Source organism: Euprymna scolopes, chromosome 12, assembly GCF_053919585.1.
Source record: "Euprymna scolopes isolate OS-2025 chromosome 12, ASM5391958v1, whole genome shotgun sequence".
NCBI lineage: Eukaryota > Metazoa > Mollusca > Cephalopoda > Sepiida > Sepiolidae > Euprymna > Euprymna scolopes.
In genome coordinates, this window is record NC_136493.1 from 27,997,913 (window position 1) to 28,020,437 (window position 22,525).

The window sequence follows — 22,525 nt, forward strand, 5'->3', positions numbered from 1 at the left end:
CAATATTTTTAATGAGTGATTTCGGTTTCTGATTGGTTGCTAGCAGAATTTGGCTCCATTTGATTGGACGCTAGTGTCTATAAGTAGAACCTTCTAATTTTCTTTAATAATACCCCATTATTATATCAAAATATTCCAACAAATAATACCCATGATTCTTTGCACTTTTTTAACAAAGAATTGCTGGGCGTTTCTTTAGAACAGGACGATTTGCTGATGTTTTATATTTGAAGAAAGGATATTTTAACACATATTTGTTTTTCTTTGTCGCCGTGGCATCTGTGTATATGTTATGAGAATCCAATGTCAACGACAGAATCTTTGGATTCATACAATATGATGATGAATAGTAGACTTGTAGTGGAAAAGGCAATATCAAAAGAAATGACAAAGTCTATCCATATACAGTGTTTTTTTTTTTTTTTTTTAGACAGGGTGAAATTTAATTTGATAACTCTATTTTCTTTAATTGCAGATTTGGCAACTATTGGTTATTTAGAGTTGAGCTTGGTTTGGCAATTCATCATGAAAATACTAACACCCGAGTATCATTTGCAAATTGCATATGATACAATCAATTTACTAAGAGAAACATTTGATGAACGAATAATTCCACGAAATGGAACTGTCAACTGGCCACCTAGTTCATGCAATTTAACCCCATTCGATTATTTTCTTTGGGGATATGTAAAGCCTCATGTCTACCCTGATAAACCAGACACAAAAGACCACTTGGAAAATAGTATTGCTGAAATACAGCCTAATTTAATGTGTACTTTTTGCAAAATACAGCCTAATGTGTAGAGTTTGTAAAAATTAGACCTCTAAATAATGCCGTATTTATGCAAGCCGTGGGGCTATATGCCAGAAATTGTATTTAAATTATAAATGCCAAAAATTAATATCTGGAATAAACCACATATTTATGGCTCTCTTCTACCATTTATTTCCACGTGCTGTACCCACCCATTCTACAGGACTACTGGCCCTGTCGGTGGGGCATTAGAATACACCAACTGCCCCCTGCAGAGGGTAAAAGTCCCTCAATGGGGGTCCTGGATATGACCTTAAACTATATCCAGTGGTGAGCCCCCAGCTTGTGGGCTTTGGGGAGTGTGGAGCCATCCTTTAATTACCATTGCTCCCAGGTCCACTCTGACCCGGAGTGGTAGTACCTGTTAGGGTCCCAATTATGGGCTAAAGAGAAACCGACGTGAAAACAACAAATATATTCTATTAAAAAAATTTTTCTTCAAAATCTTTGGATTCGGCATTAAATAACCCGAAAAGGGTTGATATGCCGTAAAACAAAAACAACCAACCAACCAAATCTACAGGAATACTATCGTCGACACACACACACACACACACTCTTGACAACACGTCAACACACTGAATACCTTTGCCCTTTCTTTTTCCTGTAATTGGTTTCCTTTGTTCTGGCGACTACTAGCTATACACACATGTGGACTGAACTATTCTCTTCTCTCCTTCAACCAGCCGGCATTATGTTAATTCTATCTTCACACAAGAACATCTGTCTCTTTCTTTCTCCTTCAACAGGCCTGACCTATAGCCAATTGTCGGACATCTAATCTTCGTCTCCACACAAGGAACTCTTCACAACTACTATGAAGACACGTGCGCGTACGAACACTGAACTATCTTACTAATACGTTTCTCTCCTCTAATAAAGCTACTAATGAAGATGACAAATAAAGTTGTTTATTAATTTAGAACGAAACTCCATTGCGTTATCTCTTATTATGTATTTTGGTGACCCCGACGTGATATGAACATGCAACCCCATTCCATCTTGTTGTCACATTTCTATAAGTTATTTCCCTTATGCCAACTCATTTCTCAAAGTGTGTATGTGTGTGCAGGGAGAGGAAAAGGCTGAGCAGAAAAGAAAGAAGGGGAGAAGGAAACAGAGAGAGAGAGAGAGAGAGAGAGAGAAAGAGAGAGAGAGAGAGAGAGTTGCCATGTGTTCATTCTTTTTATAAACTCTATCATGTGATCAGCTCGTCTAGAAGATGGCTTCTTATTGGGCAAGCCCGAAGGGACATTAACTGCTAGTACCATTCAGCACTGAGCTTGTAAATGAAAGATATTCAAAATCTCAAGCCATGAGGAGTCGTTGCTGCAACAAACTTTTAAAGCTCAATTTTAACTGACTAAAAGATAGTGTCTTATTCCAGTTACATAAATTATTGCCAATTTATAAAGATTGTGGTCATAGAAGAACGCAAGGAAAATGTCTGTGTTGGCATTATAAATAGTTTTATGTTATTGTTTTTGTTATATATTACTAAGTGAGGAATTTAGTTGGTATTATGCATTTAAAATTGAGAAAAAGCACATTTGAAAAGTGTCGAAACTCTTAGCATATTATGCATTTGTTTACTTGTGAAAACGTGCCGGTTACGTTCAGTGCCTTGATAGAGTTCAAAATAGACGTCGTAGCCTCATAGGGGATGTCCTTTTCTCTTCCCTGCAACCTCTTTTGCACGGAAGAGATGTTGCGAGTTTGTCTCTGCTTTATCGTTATTTTCATGGCAAGTGCTCGGCTGAGCTCCAATCTATGGTCCGCTCCCTCGCCAAATTTTCACAAGAAACACCCATCTAGCAGAAAACACTATCAATAATTTCCCCCACTCTTTATCTGTGCCTAAACCTAAACGTAGATTTGTTCATGGGAACAAAGCTTCTTTCTTAGAACTGCACGCCTATGGAATTGTCTTCCGTTTTCCTGCTTTCCAGCTGACTACAATGTGGCTGTCTTCAAGTCTAATGTAAACAAGTTTTTGATGAGCCGTTCCATATAAGTTAACAAATTTACCGAATTTCCATTACTAACGATTACTATATTGTCCAATTGTCTACTATACACTCTTTAACCCTTATCCTCGAGTAGCCACTTGGCCTTGATAAATGGTGATGCCAGGATGCCTATGCAAAAAAAAAAAAAAAAAGAGCCACTTTCCCTTTCCCTTTTGCTCGATATAGAGTTAGAGAGTATTCTTAAACGATAATCCTGCCAAATCAAGTGACTATTATGCACCTAAAATTGAGAAAAAAAAAAAACACGTTTCATTCGGTTTCGTTTTTAGATAAACACGACATCAAGTTAATTTTAATGTCTTGATTAAACTTTACAAGTACCCCAACGTAAAATTACTTTTAAATGCCTAAACGGATTTTATCTCGCGTTCTTCCATGACCGCGATTTTTATAAATTACCGAAAAGAGAGATAAATAAATAAATAAAAAACAAACAAACAAACCAGTGGATACATGATCCATATTCCACGAGTTAAGAATTAATTGTAAACGGGTTGGAGTCTCAAAAGAGACTTTCGATCACATCAGGTATTGGAACTCATTTTCAGTAAACAGAAAGACTTGAAGTAGAAAACTCCATCAAATGAAGGGAGATAACTATTTACGTCCGGCTCAAATCGAATGATTTTACCATGGCCGGTCGACATAAAATGTCGTCCAAAATTGTTGAAGAATTTTATGAAAATAATTATATTATTAATGAAGCGAAATACATTGTTGTCACTTTCATTTAAACTGTCGGATGAGCTTGACATGCTTAAATAGTTGGCCAAGCGTACCGAGCTTTATAATATGAACCCTGCAGTGCAGAGGGTACCCTGCTGCAGTGACTGCTGCACGCAACAGATACGCCGTGCCGGCATTTAGTCGCTTATTAATTTACAAGGAAATTACGGTGCTTAATCGGCAGATCGATTTTGGGGGGTTTGTTTTACCATACACATAGATAGGAAAAAATTGTCAAAAACAAATACATACCAAATAAATGCTATCAAAGGCAAGATAAGTTACTTTTCTACCTAACTGGATAAGTTTTTAGTGTTTCTTTTTCTTTTTTTTTTTTTAGTGTTTATCAATATATTAAAAAAAAGACAAATGGCGGCGTGCTCGCTGCTGAATACGTTAAGTTTGTGAAAATGAGTTCAAACTAAAAAACTATACAAAATACTGTTAGAAACCCACTCAATATATGTTAGCGTGACATGGCTGACATATATTGGTTTCTAACAGTATTTTGTATAATTTTTTAGTTTGGACTCATTTTCTCAAACTTAACGTATTCAACAACGAGCACGTCGCTATTTGTCTTTTTCAAATGTACCGATAAACAGTTTACATTAAATAAAAACACCAAAACATTATCTAATTAGGTAGAAAAGTAACTTATTTTGCCTTTAATAACATTTGTTATATTTTTGTTTTTGACAACTTTTTCGTATCTATGTGTATAGTAAAACAAACCCATTTTTTTAATATGTGATTTTAAGAAAAAACAATATTACTTAATTGTCATGTCGAAAAATATCAAAAAAAATTATGAAAATTCATCAAGTGGAAAATTATTTGTAGTTAAAAGTAATTTTACAGAAAATTGGAGGAAACTGCATTTTTCCGTAGATGTAAACACCTTGAAGATTGCGAATATAGAGGGGGACATACTTATCTCCATTTTCGCAATTGTAATAACCGACGTTTTGTTGTAGCTGATAGCGATAGACTTTTTTTTTTTTTTACTAAACCACAATAGCAGTTGTTTCGATGAATTTTTATAATTTATGGATATATTAATATTTTCGACAGCCTTTGATTGGTTAATTTGTATGGGCCAAGATAATTACTTGGCGCCTTTTTTTGTAAACATCCATTTGCTTTTTAGTCTACAAAAAAAAAAAAAAAAAAAAAAAAAAAAAACACCCTGCAAGAGACTCATCAAAAGTCGGCTCCGAGAAGAATGTCTTTTCAAGAATGGAGCAGCAATATTTTCTCCATGTTTATATCACCTAAATGTTTGGTGAAAAAGGACTTGAAATCTCTACAAGCAGAGACACCTTTATATTGTGCCGAAGATATCCCAATTAGAGGATGGCATCATTTGAACATTTTCATCATGTTTGAACTTTTCTCAATTCAATTAGGGTCCCACGGTACTCAATTTATGCCTAATTAAAAGCACCAGAACTCTTGCCGCGAACACCATGAATTATCATGGTTCTTTTCGAAGGAAAACCATGCTACCAGTTCAACAAAAGGAGTTAGCTACTGGCTCTCAATTTGGGAGGCAAAACTGACCCATCGTTTTGCAAGAACTGTACCCGGACCAATAACCTTTCTTTGATGTTATAACTGAATAAAATTTGAGTTTAAATGTATGGTTTTGCAATTGTGGAATTATTTTTGCCTCTGTAGGGGACTAGGATATACAAATACCCCAACCCCGTTACAAAAGAATAATGAAACGAATGGAAGTGAAGGAAGCAAAAACTCAATTGATGTATAAGATAAACGTGTCGTTTATTTCCTGTTGAAAGAATGAATGTTTTAGATATAACATGTATTCATGTCCGTGCGGGTGCAACCATCGTTTGTAGAGGACTGGTATTGTAGAAGGAAAAAGGAAATGTGTTTTCATCTCACGTTTGGGTCACTATCGTTTGTTCGCGCATGGGAAAAGAAGTGAGTAATGTAATAGAACGAGAAATAGCAGTCCATCGTGTAGACAAAGAAAAGGATAGAGGGTTGACGCCAGTTAGCAGTCAGCTACGCGAAGGTGGTCTCAGGGACCAGTAGTAGATAGAGAGAGAAAGAGTGAGAATGTGTACGTACGGTCTGTTAGCTTTTTGTCCCACATAGTAGTAAATGGCGTGAGGTACGCGGTTGAAAGCTGGGCCTAAAAAGGAGGAGCCACTTATTGCTCTTTCTTTTATACTCGTTTCCGGAGTGTCTTTTGCGCATGTGTGGATTTCTTTTGAAAGAGGAAGTGACGTCGTCCATCTGTGTGCGTACGTGAGTACATGTGTGTACGTTAGCGTGTGTTTATATACACATGAATGTGAGTGTATGTACACGAACGTGAATATATGTACGTGTGTGGACGTGGGCGTGTATGTTTGTGTGCGCGTACGTATGTGACAAGTAACATAGCTTGAAATGTGAACGTGTGTTTTTTGTGTGAGACTAGAAAAGGCTCGCGCAATACTCCCCTTCCTAGGAAAAAAAAATATATGCAGTGTATATATATTTATATATATATATATATTTTTTTTTGTAAGTAATGTTTTCGGCAGTTGATTTTTCGTCCTGTTTTTTTTTTGGTGTTGGTGTAGTTGTTTGAAAAACGTCAAAAAGAACGGAATGTCAAAAACGGAGTGTGTTCGTAAAAAAAAGTATTTACTTACGCGTGCAAAATGCGTTTACTCTTTTTTTTTTTAGGCTGACATTTGTTTGTTTGTTTTTTTTTTTTGGTGTGTGCTGACATGTGCAACGAGTTGCTTGGACAGAGAAGTGAATTGTTCGTTTGGAAGGAAAATTTTTTTTTTTCGTGATGACGTCGCGTGTGTGCCCAGTTGACGGTATTTCTGCAAGTGAGTCTGCGGTAATGTGTGCATGGTTTGGACTAGCGTTAGTTGCGCATTCGTTCGTGTCGAACGAGTTTCCAGTTGCCATTGTCTTCGCATGTGCGTCTGCGATAGTGTGTATACATTGTCTGTACGGGCATTTGATGCGCATTCGTTCGTGGTTGCCGGCTGTCAACGAAACTTACAAGTTATGAATTTATCAGCGTGCGTGGTGCATCTCAACTCGTATTGTTGATTCAACTTCTTCCTATGTGTTGATAGGGATGTCCTGTAATTGTTTCTTTTTTGTTGCGTCTGCTGTGCGGGAGAGAATGTGCATAGGCCTATGTGATTTTTCTCCTCGCGTTTGTTGCAGGGTAATGTCAGGAAACTATGAAAAATGTTTGTCGAGCTAGAATTTTTTAAAAAATTCAATATGAAGTCGACAGTTCCGTGTTTGTTTTCTGCCAAGTCTGACGAAGGGTTTCGTCATTGTTGTTCATTGAGGTCCTTGTCGGTAGCAGTTCACTTGTTTTTCTTGTTGAAAAGTTCGTTTTTTTCTTTATCAAATAAAACACGCGTCTCGCTCAAAACAATTAATTCCAAAAAGGTAGGGTCGCCATGCTTGTTTGTTTCGCATCAGTCGGGCGCCAGTTTGTTGTGGACTTGTGGCATAGGAGGCAATGCTTGTTCGTCTCGCGTTCGGTTGTCACCATTTTGTGGTGGTGGTGCAAAATAGGGAAAATGAATTGTCTCGAGGAAGAAACGAACGACGTGTTAAATTGAATTAAACGAACAGGAATTTGTTTTGTGAAGAAACAAGTGAAAGAAAAGGGTGCCACACATGTTTAGTTTGGCGTGTGTCTCTTGCTGTTAACTGGTGAGAAAGAGTCTATAGTTTGCTGTGCGTCTCTCGTTGTTTACTGGTGAGAAGAAAAGTGTATTATTTGGCGTGCGTCTCTCGTTGTTAGCTGGTTTATTGTTGTAGAGAGAGAGTCTGTGTGTGTATGAGTGCTTCGTTCAACCTCATCCATTTCACTTTAAAATAAAGGGGTCACCATCATTTGTAGAGAGAATGGATGTTTTTAGTATAACATGTGTTCATGTCCGCGTGGGTGTAACCATCGTTTGTAGAGGACTGGTATTGTAGAAGGAAAAAGGAAATGTGTTTTCATCTCACGTTTGGGTCACTATCGTTTGTTCGCGCGTGGGAAAAGAAAACGAGAAATGGCAGTCCATCGTGTAGACAAAGAAAAGGATAGAGGGTTGACGTCAGTTAGCAGTCAGCTATGCGAAGGTGTTCTCAGGGACCAGTAGTAGATAGAGAGAGAAAGAGTGAAAATGTGTACGTACGGTCTGTTAGCTTTTTGTCCCACATAGTAGTAAATGGCGTGAGGTACGCGGTCGAAAGCTGGGCCTAAAAAGGAGGAGACGCTTATTGCTCTTTCTTTTATACTCGTTTCCGGAGTGTCTTTTGCGCATGTGTGGATTTCCATTGAAAGAGGAAGTGACGTTGTCCATCTGTGTGCGTACGTGTGTGAGTACATGTGTGTATGTTAGCGTGTGTGTACATACACGTGAATGTGAGTGTATGTACGCGAACGTGAATATATGTACGTGTGTGGACGTGGGCGCGTATGTTTGTGTGCGCGTATGTATGCGACAAGTAATATAGCTTGAAATGTGAATGCGTGTTTTTTGTGTGAGACTTGAAAAGGCTCGCGCACCTCTGCCAGGAAGTATTGAGTTTGTAAGATTAATTTTGCACAATATTTAAAAAATCGATCTGTTGACTCTATCTTAATATGTTTATGACTCTGTGTGTGTGTGTGTGTGTGTGTGTGTGTGTGTTAGTGTGTGTGTTAGTGTGTGTGTGTTAGTATGTGTGTGTGTGTGTGTACGTGTGAGTTGAGAAATGAATTATACGATGGCTACGCCCCCACGTCCGACAAAACTTCAAATTTAAATATTAAAATTTGTAGTGACTCGAGACTCGAAGTCCACAGTAAACGGTCTCAGCTAAAGAAAAGAAGGAAAAAAAAAGGAATAATTTTCTAAAGATAAAAAATAAAGAATGAAATCAATATTTCATAAGTGTTGCAATATGTTGAGGTTAATGGGGTATGATCCCACACAGTCGGAAGATTCTATTTATAAACGATGCTGCTAAGAACTGGCGAATCAAATTAATTCACGTTCTGCTACCAACCAATCAGAAACCAGAATTGCTTCATAAATATTAAACCTTTTCTGGAGCAATTTCACATGTTCTTTCCCGGGTTTCGACACAGTAAGAATATTTTGTTCTGTGGAACTGTCTACTACAAACAAGTCACCTCCCAGGACTTGTGTGTAACAGCGAACCATCTGAAACTGTTCTGAAATTCAAAATGGCTTACACTTCTAGACTCAAAGTCCACAGTAAACGGTCTCAGCTAAAGAAAAGAAGGAAAAAAAAGGAATAATTTTCTAAAGATAAAAAATAAAGAATGAAATCAATATTTCATAAGTAATAAATTTGTTTTATAATGCTTAAAACAAATTCAAAACAATGGAACAATAACATTTTACTTATTATTTCATGTAAAAAAAAAATTAAGTATAATGTGATTTTTTTTTTAGCTGACATTGTTTGTTTGCTTCGAGTCACTTGTTCTTTTGATTCGTCTAATTTACCAGCTTTGTTTTTCACACAAATAGGTCATAAATAAGTTTTTCACACAAATAGGTCATAAATAAGTTTTTCACACAAATAGGTCATAAATAAGTTTTTCACACAAATAGGTCATAAATAAGTTTTTCACACAAATAGGTCATAAATAAGTTTTTCACACAAATAGGTCATAAATAAGTTTTTCACATAAATAGGTCATAAATAAGTTTTTCACACAAATAGGTCATAAATACGTTTTTCACATAAAGAGGTCATAAATAAGTTTTTCACACAAATAGGTCATAAATAAGTTTTTCACACAAATAGGTAATAAATAAGTTTTTCACATAAATAGGTCATAAATAAATTTTTCACACAAATAGGTCATAAATAGGTTTTTCACACAAATAGGTCATAAATAAGTTTTTCACACAAATAGGTCATAAATAAGTTTTTCACATAAATAGGTCATAAATAAGTTTTTCACACAAATAGGTCATAAATAAGTTTTTCACATAAAGAGGTCATAAATAAGTTTTTCACACAAATAGGTCATAAATAAGTTTTTCACACAAATAGGTCATAAATAAGTTTTTCACACAAATAGGTCATAAATAAGTTTTTCACACAAATAGGTCATAAATAAGTTTTTCACATAAATAGGTCATAAATAAGTTTTTGCACACAAATAGGTCATAAATAAGTTTTTGCACACAAATAGGTCATAAATAAGTTTTTCACACAAATAGGTCATAAATAAGTTTTTCACACAAATAGGTCATAAATAAGTTTTTCACACAAATAGGTCATAAATAAGTTTTTGCACACAAATAGGTCATAAATAAGTTTTTCACACAAATAGGTCATAAATAAGTTTTTCACACAAATAGGTCATAAATAAGTTTTTGCACACAAATAGGTCATAAATAAGTTTTTCACACAAATAGGTCATAAATAAGTTTTTCACACAAATAGGTCATAAATAAGTTTTTGCACACAATTAGGTCATAAATAAGTTTTTCACACAAATAGGTCATAAATAAGTTTTTCACACAAATAGGTCATAAATAAGTTTTTGCACACAAATAGGTCATAAATAAGTTTTTCACACAAATAGGTCATAAATAAGTTTTTCACACAAATAGGTCATAAATAAGTTTTTGCACACAAATAGGTCATAAATAAGTTTTTGCACACAAATAGGTCATAAATAAGTTTTTCACACAAATAGGTCATAAATAAGTTTTTCACACAAATAGGTCATAAATAAGTTTTTGCACACAAATAGGTCATAAATAAGTTTTTGCACACAAATAGGTCATAAATAAGTTTTTCACACAAATAGGTCATAAATAAGTTTTTGCACACAAATAGGTCATAAATAAGTTTTTGCACACAAATAGGTCATAAATAAGTTTTTCACATAAATAAGTCATAAATAAGTTTTTGCACACAAATAGGTCATAAATAAGTTTTTGCACACAAATAGGTCATAAATAAGTTTTTCACACAAATAGGTCATAAATAAGTTTTTCACACAAATAGGTCATAAATAAGTTTTTCACACAAATAGGTCATAAATAAGTTTTTGCACACAAATAGGTCATAAATAAGTTTTTCACACAAATAGGTCATAAATAAGTTTTTCACACAAATAGGTCATAAATAAGTTTTTGCACACAAATAGGTCATAAATAAGTTTTTCACACAAATAGGTCATAAATAAGTTTTTCACACAAATAGGTCATAAATAAGTTTTTGCACACAAATAGGTCATAAATAAGTTTTTCACACAAATAGGTCATAAATAAGTTTTTCACACAAATAGGTCATAAATAAGTTTTTGCACACAAATAGGTCATAAATAAGTTTTTGCACACAAATAGGTCATAAATAAGTTTTTCACACAAATAGGTCATAAATAAGTTTTTCACACAAATAGGTCATAAATAAGTTTTTGCACACAAATAGGTCATAAATAAGTTTTTCACACAAATAGGTCATAAATAAGTTTTTGCACACAAATAGGTCATAAATAAGTTTTTGCACACAAATAGGTCATAAATAAGTTTTTGCACACAAATAGGTCATAAATAAGTTTTTCACACAAATAGGTCATAAATAAGTTTTTCACACAAATAGGTCATAAGTTTTTCACACAAATAGGTCATAAATAAGTTTTTGCACACAAATAGGTCATAAATAAGTTTTTCACACAAATAGGTCATAAATAAGTTTTTCATACAAATAGGTCATAAATAAGTTTTTCACACAAATAGGTCATAAATAAGTTTTTCACACAAATAGGTCATAAATAAGTTTTTCACACAAATAGGTCATAAATAAGTTTTTCACACAAATAGGTCATAAATAAGTTTTTCACACAAATAGGTCATAAATAAGTTTTTCACACAAATAGGTCATAAATAAGTTTTTCACACAAATAGGTCATAAATAAGTTTTTCACATAAATAGGTCATAAATAAGTTTTTGCACACAAATAGGTCATAAATAAGTTTTTGCACACAAATAGGTCATAAATAAGTTTTTCACACAAATAGGTCATAAATAAGTTTTTGCACACAAATAGGTCATAAATAAGTTTTTCACACAAATAGGTCATAAATAAGTTTTTGCACACAAATAGGTCATAAATAAGTTTTTCACACAAATAGGTCATAAATAAGTTTTTCACACAAATAGGTCATAAATAAGTTTTTCACACAAATAGGTCATAAATAAGTTTTTCACATAAATAGGTCATAAATAAGTTTTTGCACACAAATAGGTCATAAATAAGTTTTTGCACACAAATAGGTCATAAATAAGTTTTTCACACAAATAGGTCATAAATAAGTTTTTCACACAAATAGGTCATAAATAAGTTTTTCACACAAATAGGTCATAAATAAGTTTTTGCACACAAATAGGTCATAAATAAGTTTTTCACACAAATAGGTCATAAATAAGTTTTTCACACAAATAGGTCATAAATAAGTTTTTCACACAAATAGGTCATAAATAAGTTTTTCACATAAATAGGTCATAAATAAATTTTTCACACAAATAGGTCATAAGTTTTTCACACAAATAGGTCATAAATAAATTTTTCAAACAAATAGGTCATAAATAAATTTTTCACACAAATAGGTCATAAATAAGTTTTTCACACAAATAGATCATAAATAAATTTTTCACACAAATAGGTCATAAATAAATTTTTCACACAAATAGGTCATAAATAAGTTTTTCACACAAATAGGTCATAAATAAATTTTTCACACAAATAGGTCATAAATAAATTTTTCACACAAATAAATCATAAATAAGTTTTTCACACAAATAGGTCATAAATAAGTTTGAGTAGTTCAAAAAGTACTTGTTTTCGACTACTTTCCCGATTGCATTTCCTCTAAAATAATTCATGTCGGTAATAGTGATGATTAACTAAGATAAGCATTTTAAATTTGGTAATTATTGGTTATGAATAAATTAATAAGGGGTCCAGTAAATAACTTTCTGAGAATATATAAAGGGCGAATGAACTCTTTTTCTGGGCCAACAGCCAACTAACACCGTGTATATTTGTCTGTGTGTATATGTGTATTGGGGTGGAGAGGGCTCCCGTAAGCCGTGGTGAAGGCAACCTTTTTAGGAGAAGCAAATCTCTGATTTAAAAAAAAAACATAACGCGGAAGACCATTACCCGCATTAAGCTGGTCTGCAGTTTAATTTGTTGCTGGCTATCTTGCTCTTGCTTGTTGCTGGATCTCAACATTTTGAACCGAGAGAGAGACTTAGCTGTCGTACAAAGCTAAGACTCTGTAACATCATATTTGTATAGATACTCCCTCAGACATTTGGGCTCATGGATTTTAAATGTCTGAGGCAGTGGCTCGTCTGACAAGACGTTGCAATCATCATATATATATAATGACTAAATGACAAAAGTTTATATTCCAAATTTCATGATGTTGACCATCTTACAATTTATTGTTTTAATTCAGTTGACATTTACAATTCTTGACAGTACATGTTTCGTAGCACAAAATAAATCACTTAATTTTTTATATCAATCAATGAATCTATTTTGCCCTTAACCCATCAGAAGAAATAGCAACAATCAATCAACCAAAAGGAAATAAAATGCGTTTGGACATGATTAAAAAATCTGAAAATTGGAAGAGAAGCTGCAATTACCTTATTATTTGCTTACATTGCGCCATTTTTAACCTGATTGATATAATAATTATGTGATTGATTTTGCGCTACAAAACAGATACTGTCAAGAATTGTAAACGTCAACTGAATTAAAGGAATAAATCGTAAGATGGTCAATGTCATGAAATTTGGAATGTAGACTTTTGTCATTTATTCATTATATTGCTCTGTAATTACATTGAGCTTCTTAAATAAGGATTGATTTATATAAAAAAGAAATCATAAGTGAACAAAGAATATTTCCATGGAAAACATACATATATATATATATATATATATATATATATATATATATATATATATATATATATAACTTACTAACTAGCTCTACCTATGTGAGCACTTTTGAAGTAAATACTAAAAGTTTACGAATAAATTTATACTTTCGTATATTAATTTTATGTGAGTAAATGAAGTAGTTATATATATATTATATATATATATATATATATATATATATATACTACACACAAACACACACGCACACACACACACACATATATATATATATATATATATATATATATATATATATATATATATTTATGGCCCTTATATTCATATTTTTCATGTGAATTATTAGTGCTACTTGAAACTCTTTGACAGGAGAAGATCAAAGCCTTAGAATATGGTCTTAATACCCTCGTCGGGTAACTAATGACTTTGACTTACGATAGATGATCTACAACTAATATTCCAAAACATCCTAAACCTGAAACTATTAAATAAAACAAAATGCCAATTCAATCAAAAATTATGATTAAACCAGGCTTAAACTCAATCAAAACCAATTTGCCTCCTCCCTTGAGGCTTGCATTCACGAATATCCGCAGGCTTAGAACTAACAGATGATGTTGAATCATTTCTCCTAGCAAACACCTCAGATATCTTAGCACTAAGTGAAACTAACCTACACTCCTTCATCCTTTCTAACCACTTTAACATGTCTGGTTTTCTCCCACTTTGCCATAAGGACTCAGACAGACATATGCACGGACTTGGGGTCTATATTCGCAACAACCTCCCCTTGACTAGAGAAACAAAACTAGAATCAGACGACCAGGCCTTTATGTGCTTTAGACTGAACATGCAACATAACATTAGCTAACTATATTTCTCTGCCACTTTTCCTCAACCCAGGACTGTACGCTAATCAACCAAGTCTCTAACAGCATAGATACAACACTCTCCCTCGATACTAGTGCATAAGTACATGTATTTGGTGACTTCATTGTCCACCACAGTAATTGGCTTGGATTCTCTACTTACACAGACGCAGCTGGTAGCACAACACAGCTTCTCTATATCTCATTCCCTATCAAAGACGGTTACGTTTCCGACATCTTTCCCAGATCTGCAAGATGCCTCACTTCTAAATCTATTTCCGACCACAGTTCCCAATGGTTGTGTAAAGAATGCCCATAGCCCACACTGTGATGATAGTAAAAATCGCACTTAATTCTCGACCCAAAAATGAAGAGCCATTGCTCCAAATGACAAGGTATTATAAGAAGGCTGACTGGGAAGCCATCAGGGATCTCATCAGATACCCTATGGGGAAATATCTTTTTTCTCCCTGCTGAACAGTGCGCAAATGAGACCACTGAATGGTTCAAAACGTCAATTGAAGCACATGTTCCCATGCGCAAATTCTATAACAAACCTCACTCTCCCCAATGGTTTACTTCTACTTGTGCAGCTGCCATTGCACAAAGGTAGCATGCATACTGCATATTTAACCGACATAAGTCCAGTACAAACAGACAGAAGTTTATAGAAGCTAGAAGTAATTGTAAGAAAGAAATAGCGACAGCTAAGAGAGAATATACCGAAACGACCAGAAAATGCATTGAAACACAGAAATTCGGAACCCGTGATTTCTGGAAAATCTACAACAGTGTAGTAAATATTGGGCAATCAACAATTCCTCCACTATCCAACAACCATGAAGTTGTTTGCATGTAACCGAGAAGTCTAACATGCTTGTCAGTTGGTTTGCCTTAAACTCCACATTGGACCCAGCAAACCACTCCTTCCCTGACTTTCGTTTGCAGACTGACACCACACTAGATTATCAGAAAATTACCCCTTCTCAGGTGCATGATATCATAAAAATCTAGACACCTCAAAAGCATGTGGACCCGATCTCATCCCGGCAGTGCTATTAAAAACAATGCTCCACTGAGGTTGCTCAAGTCCTCTTCAAACTTTACAACAAATGTCTTAACGGATCTTGCTTTCCTAATCCTGATTACTGAAAAGCTGCTTCTGTGATTTCAGTTTACAAGAATTCTGATGAAAGAATTGACCCATTAAATTATTGCCCCATTAGCTTCCTTCCGCTTTTCACCAAAATATTTGACTCCATAATTAACGAAGCTCTAGGCCATCACCTTACAGCTGCTAAATTTCTGATGGACCAACCATATGGATTTAAGCAAGCCCATACTACAGCAGATATCTTAACTGTAACCTCTGAATGTATATACCATACACTGAACAAAGCAAGGAAGGGTAGAGCAGCAGCCCTAGATATATCTAAGGCTTTTGATAGGGTATCACTGGACGAATACTTAACATAATTAAATCCTTCTTAAAGAAGAGAAAAATCCAGGTTTTCTTTGACGGCGATACATCTAAACAATATGATATAAATGCGGGCGTATCTCAAGGGTCGATCCTTGGACCTTTATTATTCCTGATATTCATAAATGACCTCCTTGATAATATTGTCTGTGAGATGGGTAGATTTGCTGATGACAGAGGAACTCTGTAAAATAAGTGGAAAAAAAAAATATATATTTGTCTGTTTTTTCTGACCATGTTTCAAAATCATCTCGTCAAATTTTGACGAACGGTGTGGAGTTATCTCCCTTGGTGCCCCTCCTCCCGTTTTGATTTGATTAAGTAGGGTTTTTTTTTTTTTATTCAAGAAAATATAATTTTATAACTAAGCGAGCCGTAGTGTTTTCGCCGTGCATTATGAAATCTAATGAAATAAATAAGGGGGAGACAATTCAATTCGAAGTGTCGAGGTAAAAAAAAAAAAGCAGCCTTGTGTTCAATATTTTAGTCGTAAAATCGCTACAAATCGTAAATTTGTATTTTTTTTTTTAGATAAAAAACAAAACTATTTGATCGATATATTATTTAATTAATTGGAATGTTTATTGAGATGAGTATTATTTATTGCAGACTATTATCCTCATCTACTTTTAGTTGTTTCACTACGTTTCGTCAGGTGGTAACCACGACGGGATAGGAACTCCGCTCCTAACTGCATTCTCAGCAATTATTGCCATCCATAGTTGTTTTTCGTCTCACTACGTTTTGAGCTAAACCTATGGTCGGCTTTTGGGTTGGATTGGAACTGCTATCTTCAGACAATGCTCACCTGGAACCGTAGAGATTCAACGTCTCTCTGCGCCACTATTCCTCTAGCCTTCGTCAGTATTTCGTTTTAAATAATTTATGTTGTTAATAGTAATGTTTACTAAAAAGAAACAAAAGTGAAAAAATAAATAAATAAATAAAAACTTACCTTAAAAAAACAACAAAAAAACAAAATCAAAGGGAATTAAAAAAAAAAAAAAACGATAAATAGTGATGATCGCTTTTCACAATAAAACTTAAAAGATGTTTTTTTTTTTTTACTTTCTCCTTTGTTATGTAATAATCACATTGAACAGTTTTCACGTGATCGCTTAAACCGGTAGTTGATATAGGGCGGACCTGAAAGAGCTTTTCCCCTTGCCATAAAATTGATTTCTTTTCACTTTTTCTTATTTTTTTCTGCGGATTATCATCAATAACAGACAACTTTCATATTAGGGTGCTAGTGCACTGCAGTGCACTTACTGATCCGCGCTATTTTTAAAATCGTATTTCCAAGTTTAATTAAAGTTTTATGATATGTTTTTTTTTAAATTTTTTTTTTATTCAATTGTAAGGTTAAAGTATGGAATAGGTACAAAACACCCTCCCCACCCCATGTTAAGAATGGCGTTTTTAAATAATAACGTTATTATTTCAGCACGGATCAATAAGTGCACTGCACTAGTACCCATATTAGCAGGATTTTTTTTTTTTTTTTAAGTTTATCAATTAATGACTTTTAACGTAGGGGGGGGGGTCACTTGTCATTCTAGCTCCACTTTGCGGTCGTTCTTCCTTCTAAATATTAAAAGTGATTAAATAAACTTTTAAAAAATATTTTTCCTGCTAAGTCTGTTATCGACAATAATCCGCAGAAAAAAAATAAGAAAACAGAAAAAAAGAATTAATTTTACGACAGGAGTCACGAGCTAGACAGCGTCGGATTTTAATGTGGAGAAACTTCAGCTCCTCAAAAAGGGACATTCTGGATTAGAATAAAATAATTAAAAAAAAAAAAAGCCTCAATCTAGAAAGATTCCTCTCTCCTTAACTGGCCGAGGACACAGACTAAGTGTGTGTAGCGCGTTAGATCAGATACTACACTTAATTCATAGCCCCCAAAAAGGCCAACCAACAGTTATAAAACGAACACGGTAAATTCCTATTACAGTCATGTAAATTAAACTAGTTTACAGGTGTGTTTAAAAAAGGTACTTCTGCAGTTTATAAACCGTATTATTTCTTTTTTAGATAGGATTTTCAAGTTAAATTCATTTGGCACTTGTACACTTTATCGCCGAAACTGGAGACGCCATTTTATTTCACGCACAAAACATTTATTGTATAAAAATTTATCAAAATATAATTGTAAAAACATTTATTGAAAAGTTTGCGTAAGAAAATATAATTTTGATAAAACAATTGGTACTTATTTTTATACAATGAATGTTTTGGTTTTCAAATGGCGCTCGCCCAGTTTAAACAATTATGAATATGTCATTCCATTTTCGGTTTTTAATAATAAAAAAATATATATATATGTTTCATGACAAACTTTCCCGTCTTCATTAATTAAATCGAAGCCTTTCCAATTAAGCAATTATGGATACATGTTCTCTTTCGCTTTCTTAATTTAATTTTTTTCATAGTTCCTATTTACAATGCCTCCCCACGGGACAGAGTTAGACACCAGGGTCGTTTTTTAATGTGGAGAAAAGGAACAAAAATAAAAATTGTCTCAGTCGTGAAGGATTTCTCCTCCACTGACAGAGAACAAGAAATTGAAGTGTAGATCTGAAGAACAGATACTACACTTTGAGATATTAAATTTTTTATTCACAGGAAAAAAAATACAATTGGGAAAATGAACAAAAAACTTAGGCACAAGGCCAACTCAAAAAGAAGAGGGAGGGGGAGGTTGGTTGATCCATCTCTTTTCTGTTGTAAATTTTAAATAATTTTTCTCTCGGCCAGCCTCTTTTATCATGGTTACCCCTTTAAATGTGTATTTATGTGTGTGTGGTGGGAGGGGAGTGCCTACTTAAGCCCAATTTAAAACATTTTTTATTTATATCAAAAAATACAAAAAAGATAACAATCTTAATAAAATTTCATTTGTGTACTACACTTTGATCTTGACCCGAAGTTTAATTTTTTTATTATTTATTTCTAACTTCGGCCATAGTTTAAAATACTGATTTCTCCCTTGCATTTTAACGGCAGGTGCGTGAAATAAAATGGCGTCTCCAGTTTCGGCGATAAAGTGTAGAAGTACAATTCATTTTTACAGTAGTACAGAATAATTATATTAAAACAACAACAACAAAAAATACAACAACAAAACTCTCCTTTCCATGTTAAGAATGAGTTTCTTAACTAAAAAAAAACGTGGGTACTGGAGACGAGGGAGATAATTCGGTAAAACTATACAAACACCGTGACAGCGAATTACCCCTACCCCTACCCCTAACCCCTAACCCTAACCCTAAACCTAACCCTAACCCCAACCCTAACCCTAACCCTAACCCTAAACCCTAACCCTAACCCTAACCCTAACCCTAATCCTAACCCTAACCCTAACGCTGTCACGGTGTTTGTATAATAATACCGATAATTCAACATAATTGAAACTTGCTGTAATGCATATGAATTCCCATTAATTGCTTAAAATTTATTTTATTTATAAAAATAAAATTAATTGATCAATTTACGTGATTTTTTGTGAATACATATTATCAATTTTTGTCCAGAATTCAGTCTAATTAAAAATAGAAAAACATAAAAATTTGTATGATGTACGTACCCGTCACAAAACGAAAATGTCCTATTCAAAAAATCACGTAATTTGATTTTTTTTTTTTTTTTTTTACTGAGAAAATCCAATCTTATGAGGAAGCGAGTATGGTGTATCGCGTTAACATTTTTAATCAATAAAGGGAGACAACTCAATACGAACTACCAAGACTAAACTCAGCCTTTTTAATGGCTACGATTTACTATTAAAATTGGTGACAATCGTAAAAAAAATAAAATAAAATCTATAAAAAAAAACTACTTGATCAATTTAGGTAAATTTTGTAATGTGATATTTTCGTTCCATGACGGATACGTACGTCATAAATTATTTTTATGTATTTTTTTTTTAAGTTGAATTTTTTAAAATCAAATTGAGCCATATTACGTACGTACATCATACAAACTTTTTCTTTTCTTTTTTCTCTTTTTTAATATAGGGGGAATTCTGGAAAAACTAACCTTGCGTCTAATTTTGTAACAATGGCTGGCAAGTGATACTTTTTTTTTTTTTTTTTTACATCTTTTGTCAAACTTTATGCGAAATGCAATGTTTTCCTATCACGTAAAGGGAAATAACTCTACTAATATGCGACACAAGTTTACCAAATGATTTCGCCATGACGTAAAATACCTTAAAAAATTGTTGAAGAATTTCATGAAAATGAATGCAGTTTAATAAAGATAAAAAATTAAAAAAATAAATAAAAAAATTTAAAAAAAACATAAAGAAAAATCCCTATGATGTACGTGCCCGCTATGGAATGAAATTCTCATAAAAGAAAAATCGCTTAATTTGATCAAGTATTTGTTTTTATTTATAAAGGAAAATTAAATTTTAGTGAGACCCATCACGACGCAGCCATGTTTACAATTTCAACCCTGAAGAGGAAGGGAGGGCGCCAGGGGAGATAACTCTATCTAATTCTTGAAATTTGTCAAAATTTTACAAAATTAATTTTACAGATTGGAATAATTTTAGGTACTCCTTTTTTCTTTAATTTTTTTTTTCCTTAAAAAAATGTTTCCAAAATTTATAAATAAAATGATTAGAACTTCATGTGCGTTGTGACAAAAACAACAAAAATAAATAAGCTACTTGTGCAGTTTATGAACTGTGCTAAAAAATAGCGTTATTATTTAGAAAATATTCTTAACATAGGGAGGGGCACTTTTTTTTTTTTTTTAACTCTTCTGTACTTTTACTTAACACTTTATTAAACAAAAAGATATACGACATGAAAAGAAACTGGAATCTTGGGAAGATCTCCACCATTCCAATAATGACAGGAGTAACTGGACTCACGAAATAGAATTTCAAAAGCTACATTGCAAATATATCCAGTGAACCCAGTACAAGAGACAGTCAAACAATTGCATTTAGAGAGACGGTTGGAATCTTAAAAAGATCTCTCGGTTGGAATATATGCCCCATTCTCAGCTGCAACAAACTGATGAGAAAATTGGAAAAAAAAGAAAAGAAAAAGAAAAAAAGATAGTATAAAAATTGAAGTTAACTGGAAAGTCTTATCTACAAAAAAAAAAAAAACAACAAAAAAAACATGACCCATAAACTGCACAAGTATCACAAATAAATATAATCATTTTATGTAATAAATTGGATCAAACTCTTCGCATCTTATTTATATTGACAACATTTCGACCAATGTCACCTTTGACTTTCTTCATCTGCTTATTGTGCCTCTTTTTGATCTTGGGATATCTTTATGTTGAATTCGAGAACTGGGACGAATTTCAAACAAACCTTTGTCTAATCTACAGGGTGTGTGTTGTAGGCGGGGGTTAGATTCCGTCAGCCTATGGCATAACGGTTAACAGCATTCATTAATAATTAATTCTAAGTGGCAGTCTTCTGGAAGTTGAAGGTTCAATCCTTACTGTTATGGAGTCCATTATATGAACAGTATGATCAGAATGGCGTTGAGTGCGATGGGGGTCAAAAGGTTAAGACTCATCAAATCAAACAACATCACTCTGACGTGTTGTGAACGCGTTGGCTTGCAGATGCATCCAGTCGGAGATTACCTGCATACACCCCATCCCTAATATAAAAAAGGAAGGACGCACACATGATTGAGGGAGTTATATAAGCTCCAAAGCAATTTGTAGAGCTTTGCATTATCCCGATAAGTCTCCTCTTAAAGAATCGATTTTATTCTTATTCTTTTTATTTTCCCATATATATATATATATATATATATATATATATATATATATATATATATATGAATGGAAATGTATAAAAAAGAATACGAAAAGTATAAAAACTTTTCTTTATTCGTTTTCAATTGGTGACGTGCAGGAATACAAAATAATATTATGAAAAAAAATTAAAAAACTTTTTTTGCAGGTACATAATTTTCGAGCGATCCTTCAGTCTTCATCGGTGTAGACATATATATATATATATATATATATATATATATATATATATATATATATATATATATATATATACTATATATATACATATATATATAGAGAGAGAGAGAGAGAGAGAGAGAGAGAGTGACAGACAGACAGACAGACAGAGATCTGATCCAAGGGAGGTAACTCTATCTCACTTTAATTAAATTAATTTTATTGGCCTTTGGGTCAAGATCAAAGTGTAGTACCTGTTCTTCGGATGCTACACTTCAGTTTCTTGTTCTCTGTCAGTGGAGGAGAGATCCTTCACAACTGAGACAATTTTTATTTTTGTTCCTTTTATCCACATTAAAAAACGACCCTGGTGTCTAACTCTGTCCTGTGGGGAGGCATTGTAAATAGGAACTATTTACAATTACGCTAAAAATGGAGTTATCAAAATATTTTTAAACTTAACCTAATGTTAGTAAAGGTTTTGAATTGAATGATTCTAAGAAATATAACTGTAATAATAATAAGCTTGATTATGATAGTCAACAGAACTGAATTATGTATGGTTTCAATTCATATCAATTGATTATTTATGATAATCGTAAAGATCAATCGTTTTTTTTTTTAGCTTAGTTTTTTTTTAGTTTCGTTTCGTATATGCAAACATGTATAATAGTTTATAATTTATTGATGTTATTTTCATAAG

The 22,525-nt window shown here is 33.3% G+C and overlaps 1 protein-coding gene and 1 long non-coding RNA gene across 5 annotated transcripts in view; one reads left to right on the forward strand and one right to left on the reverse strand.

Moving 5' to 3' along the window:
* The window catches only part of LOC145291222 (acidic mammalian chitinase-like), a 71,328-nt gene that overhangs the window by 33,790 nt on the left and 15,013 nt on the right, over positions 1 to 22,525 (reverse strand). Inside the window, exon 1 of one of the 4 annotated variants that reach the window (XM_080136817.1) lies at positions 19,451 to 19,469. The exons of 1 other annotated variant lie outside the window; for it this stretch is intronic. Coding sequence is in view for 1 of the 3 variants with exons in the window: in XM_080136814.1 (XP_079992940.1) it covers positions 3,288 to 3,299 (12 nt within the window). In the remaining 2 variants the exon portion in view is untranslated. Of the gene's footprint in view, positions 1 to 3,287; positions 3,439 to 16,813; positions 17,098 to 19,450; positions 19,470 to 22,525 lie in introns of those variants that run through there. 2 more of the 4 variants (XM_080136815.1, XM_080136814.1) reach the window with 2 other exon arrangements.
* On the forward strand, positions 16,222 to 20,164 carry LOC145291223 (uncharacterized). Its single transcript, XR_013869353.1, has 2 exons — positions 16,222 to 16,718; positions 19,881 to 20,164. It is a non-coding gene; the product is annotated as an uncharacterized LOC145291223 (long non-coding RNA).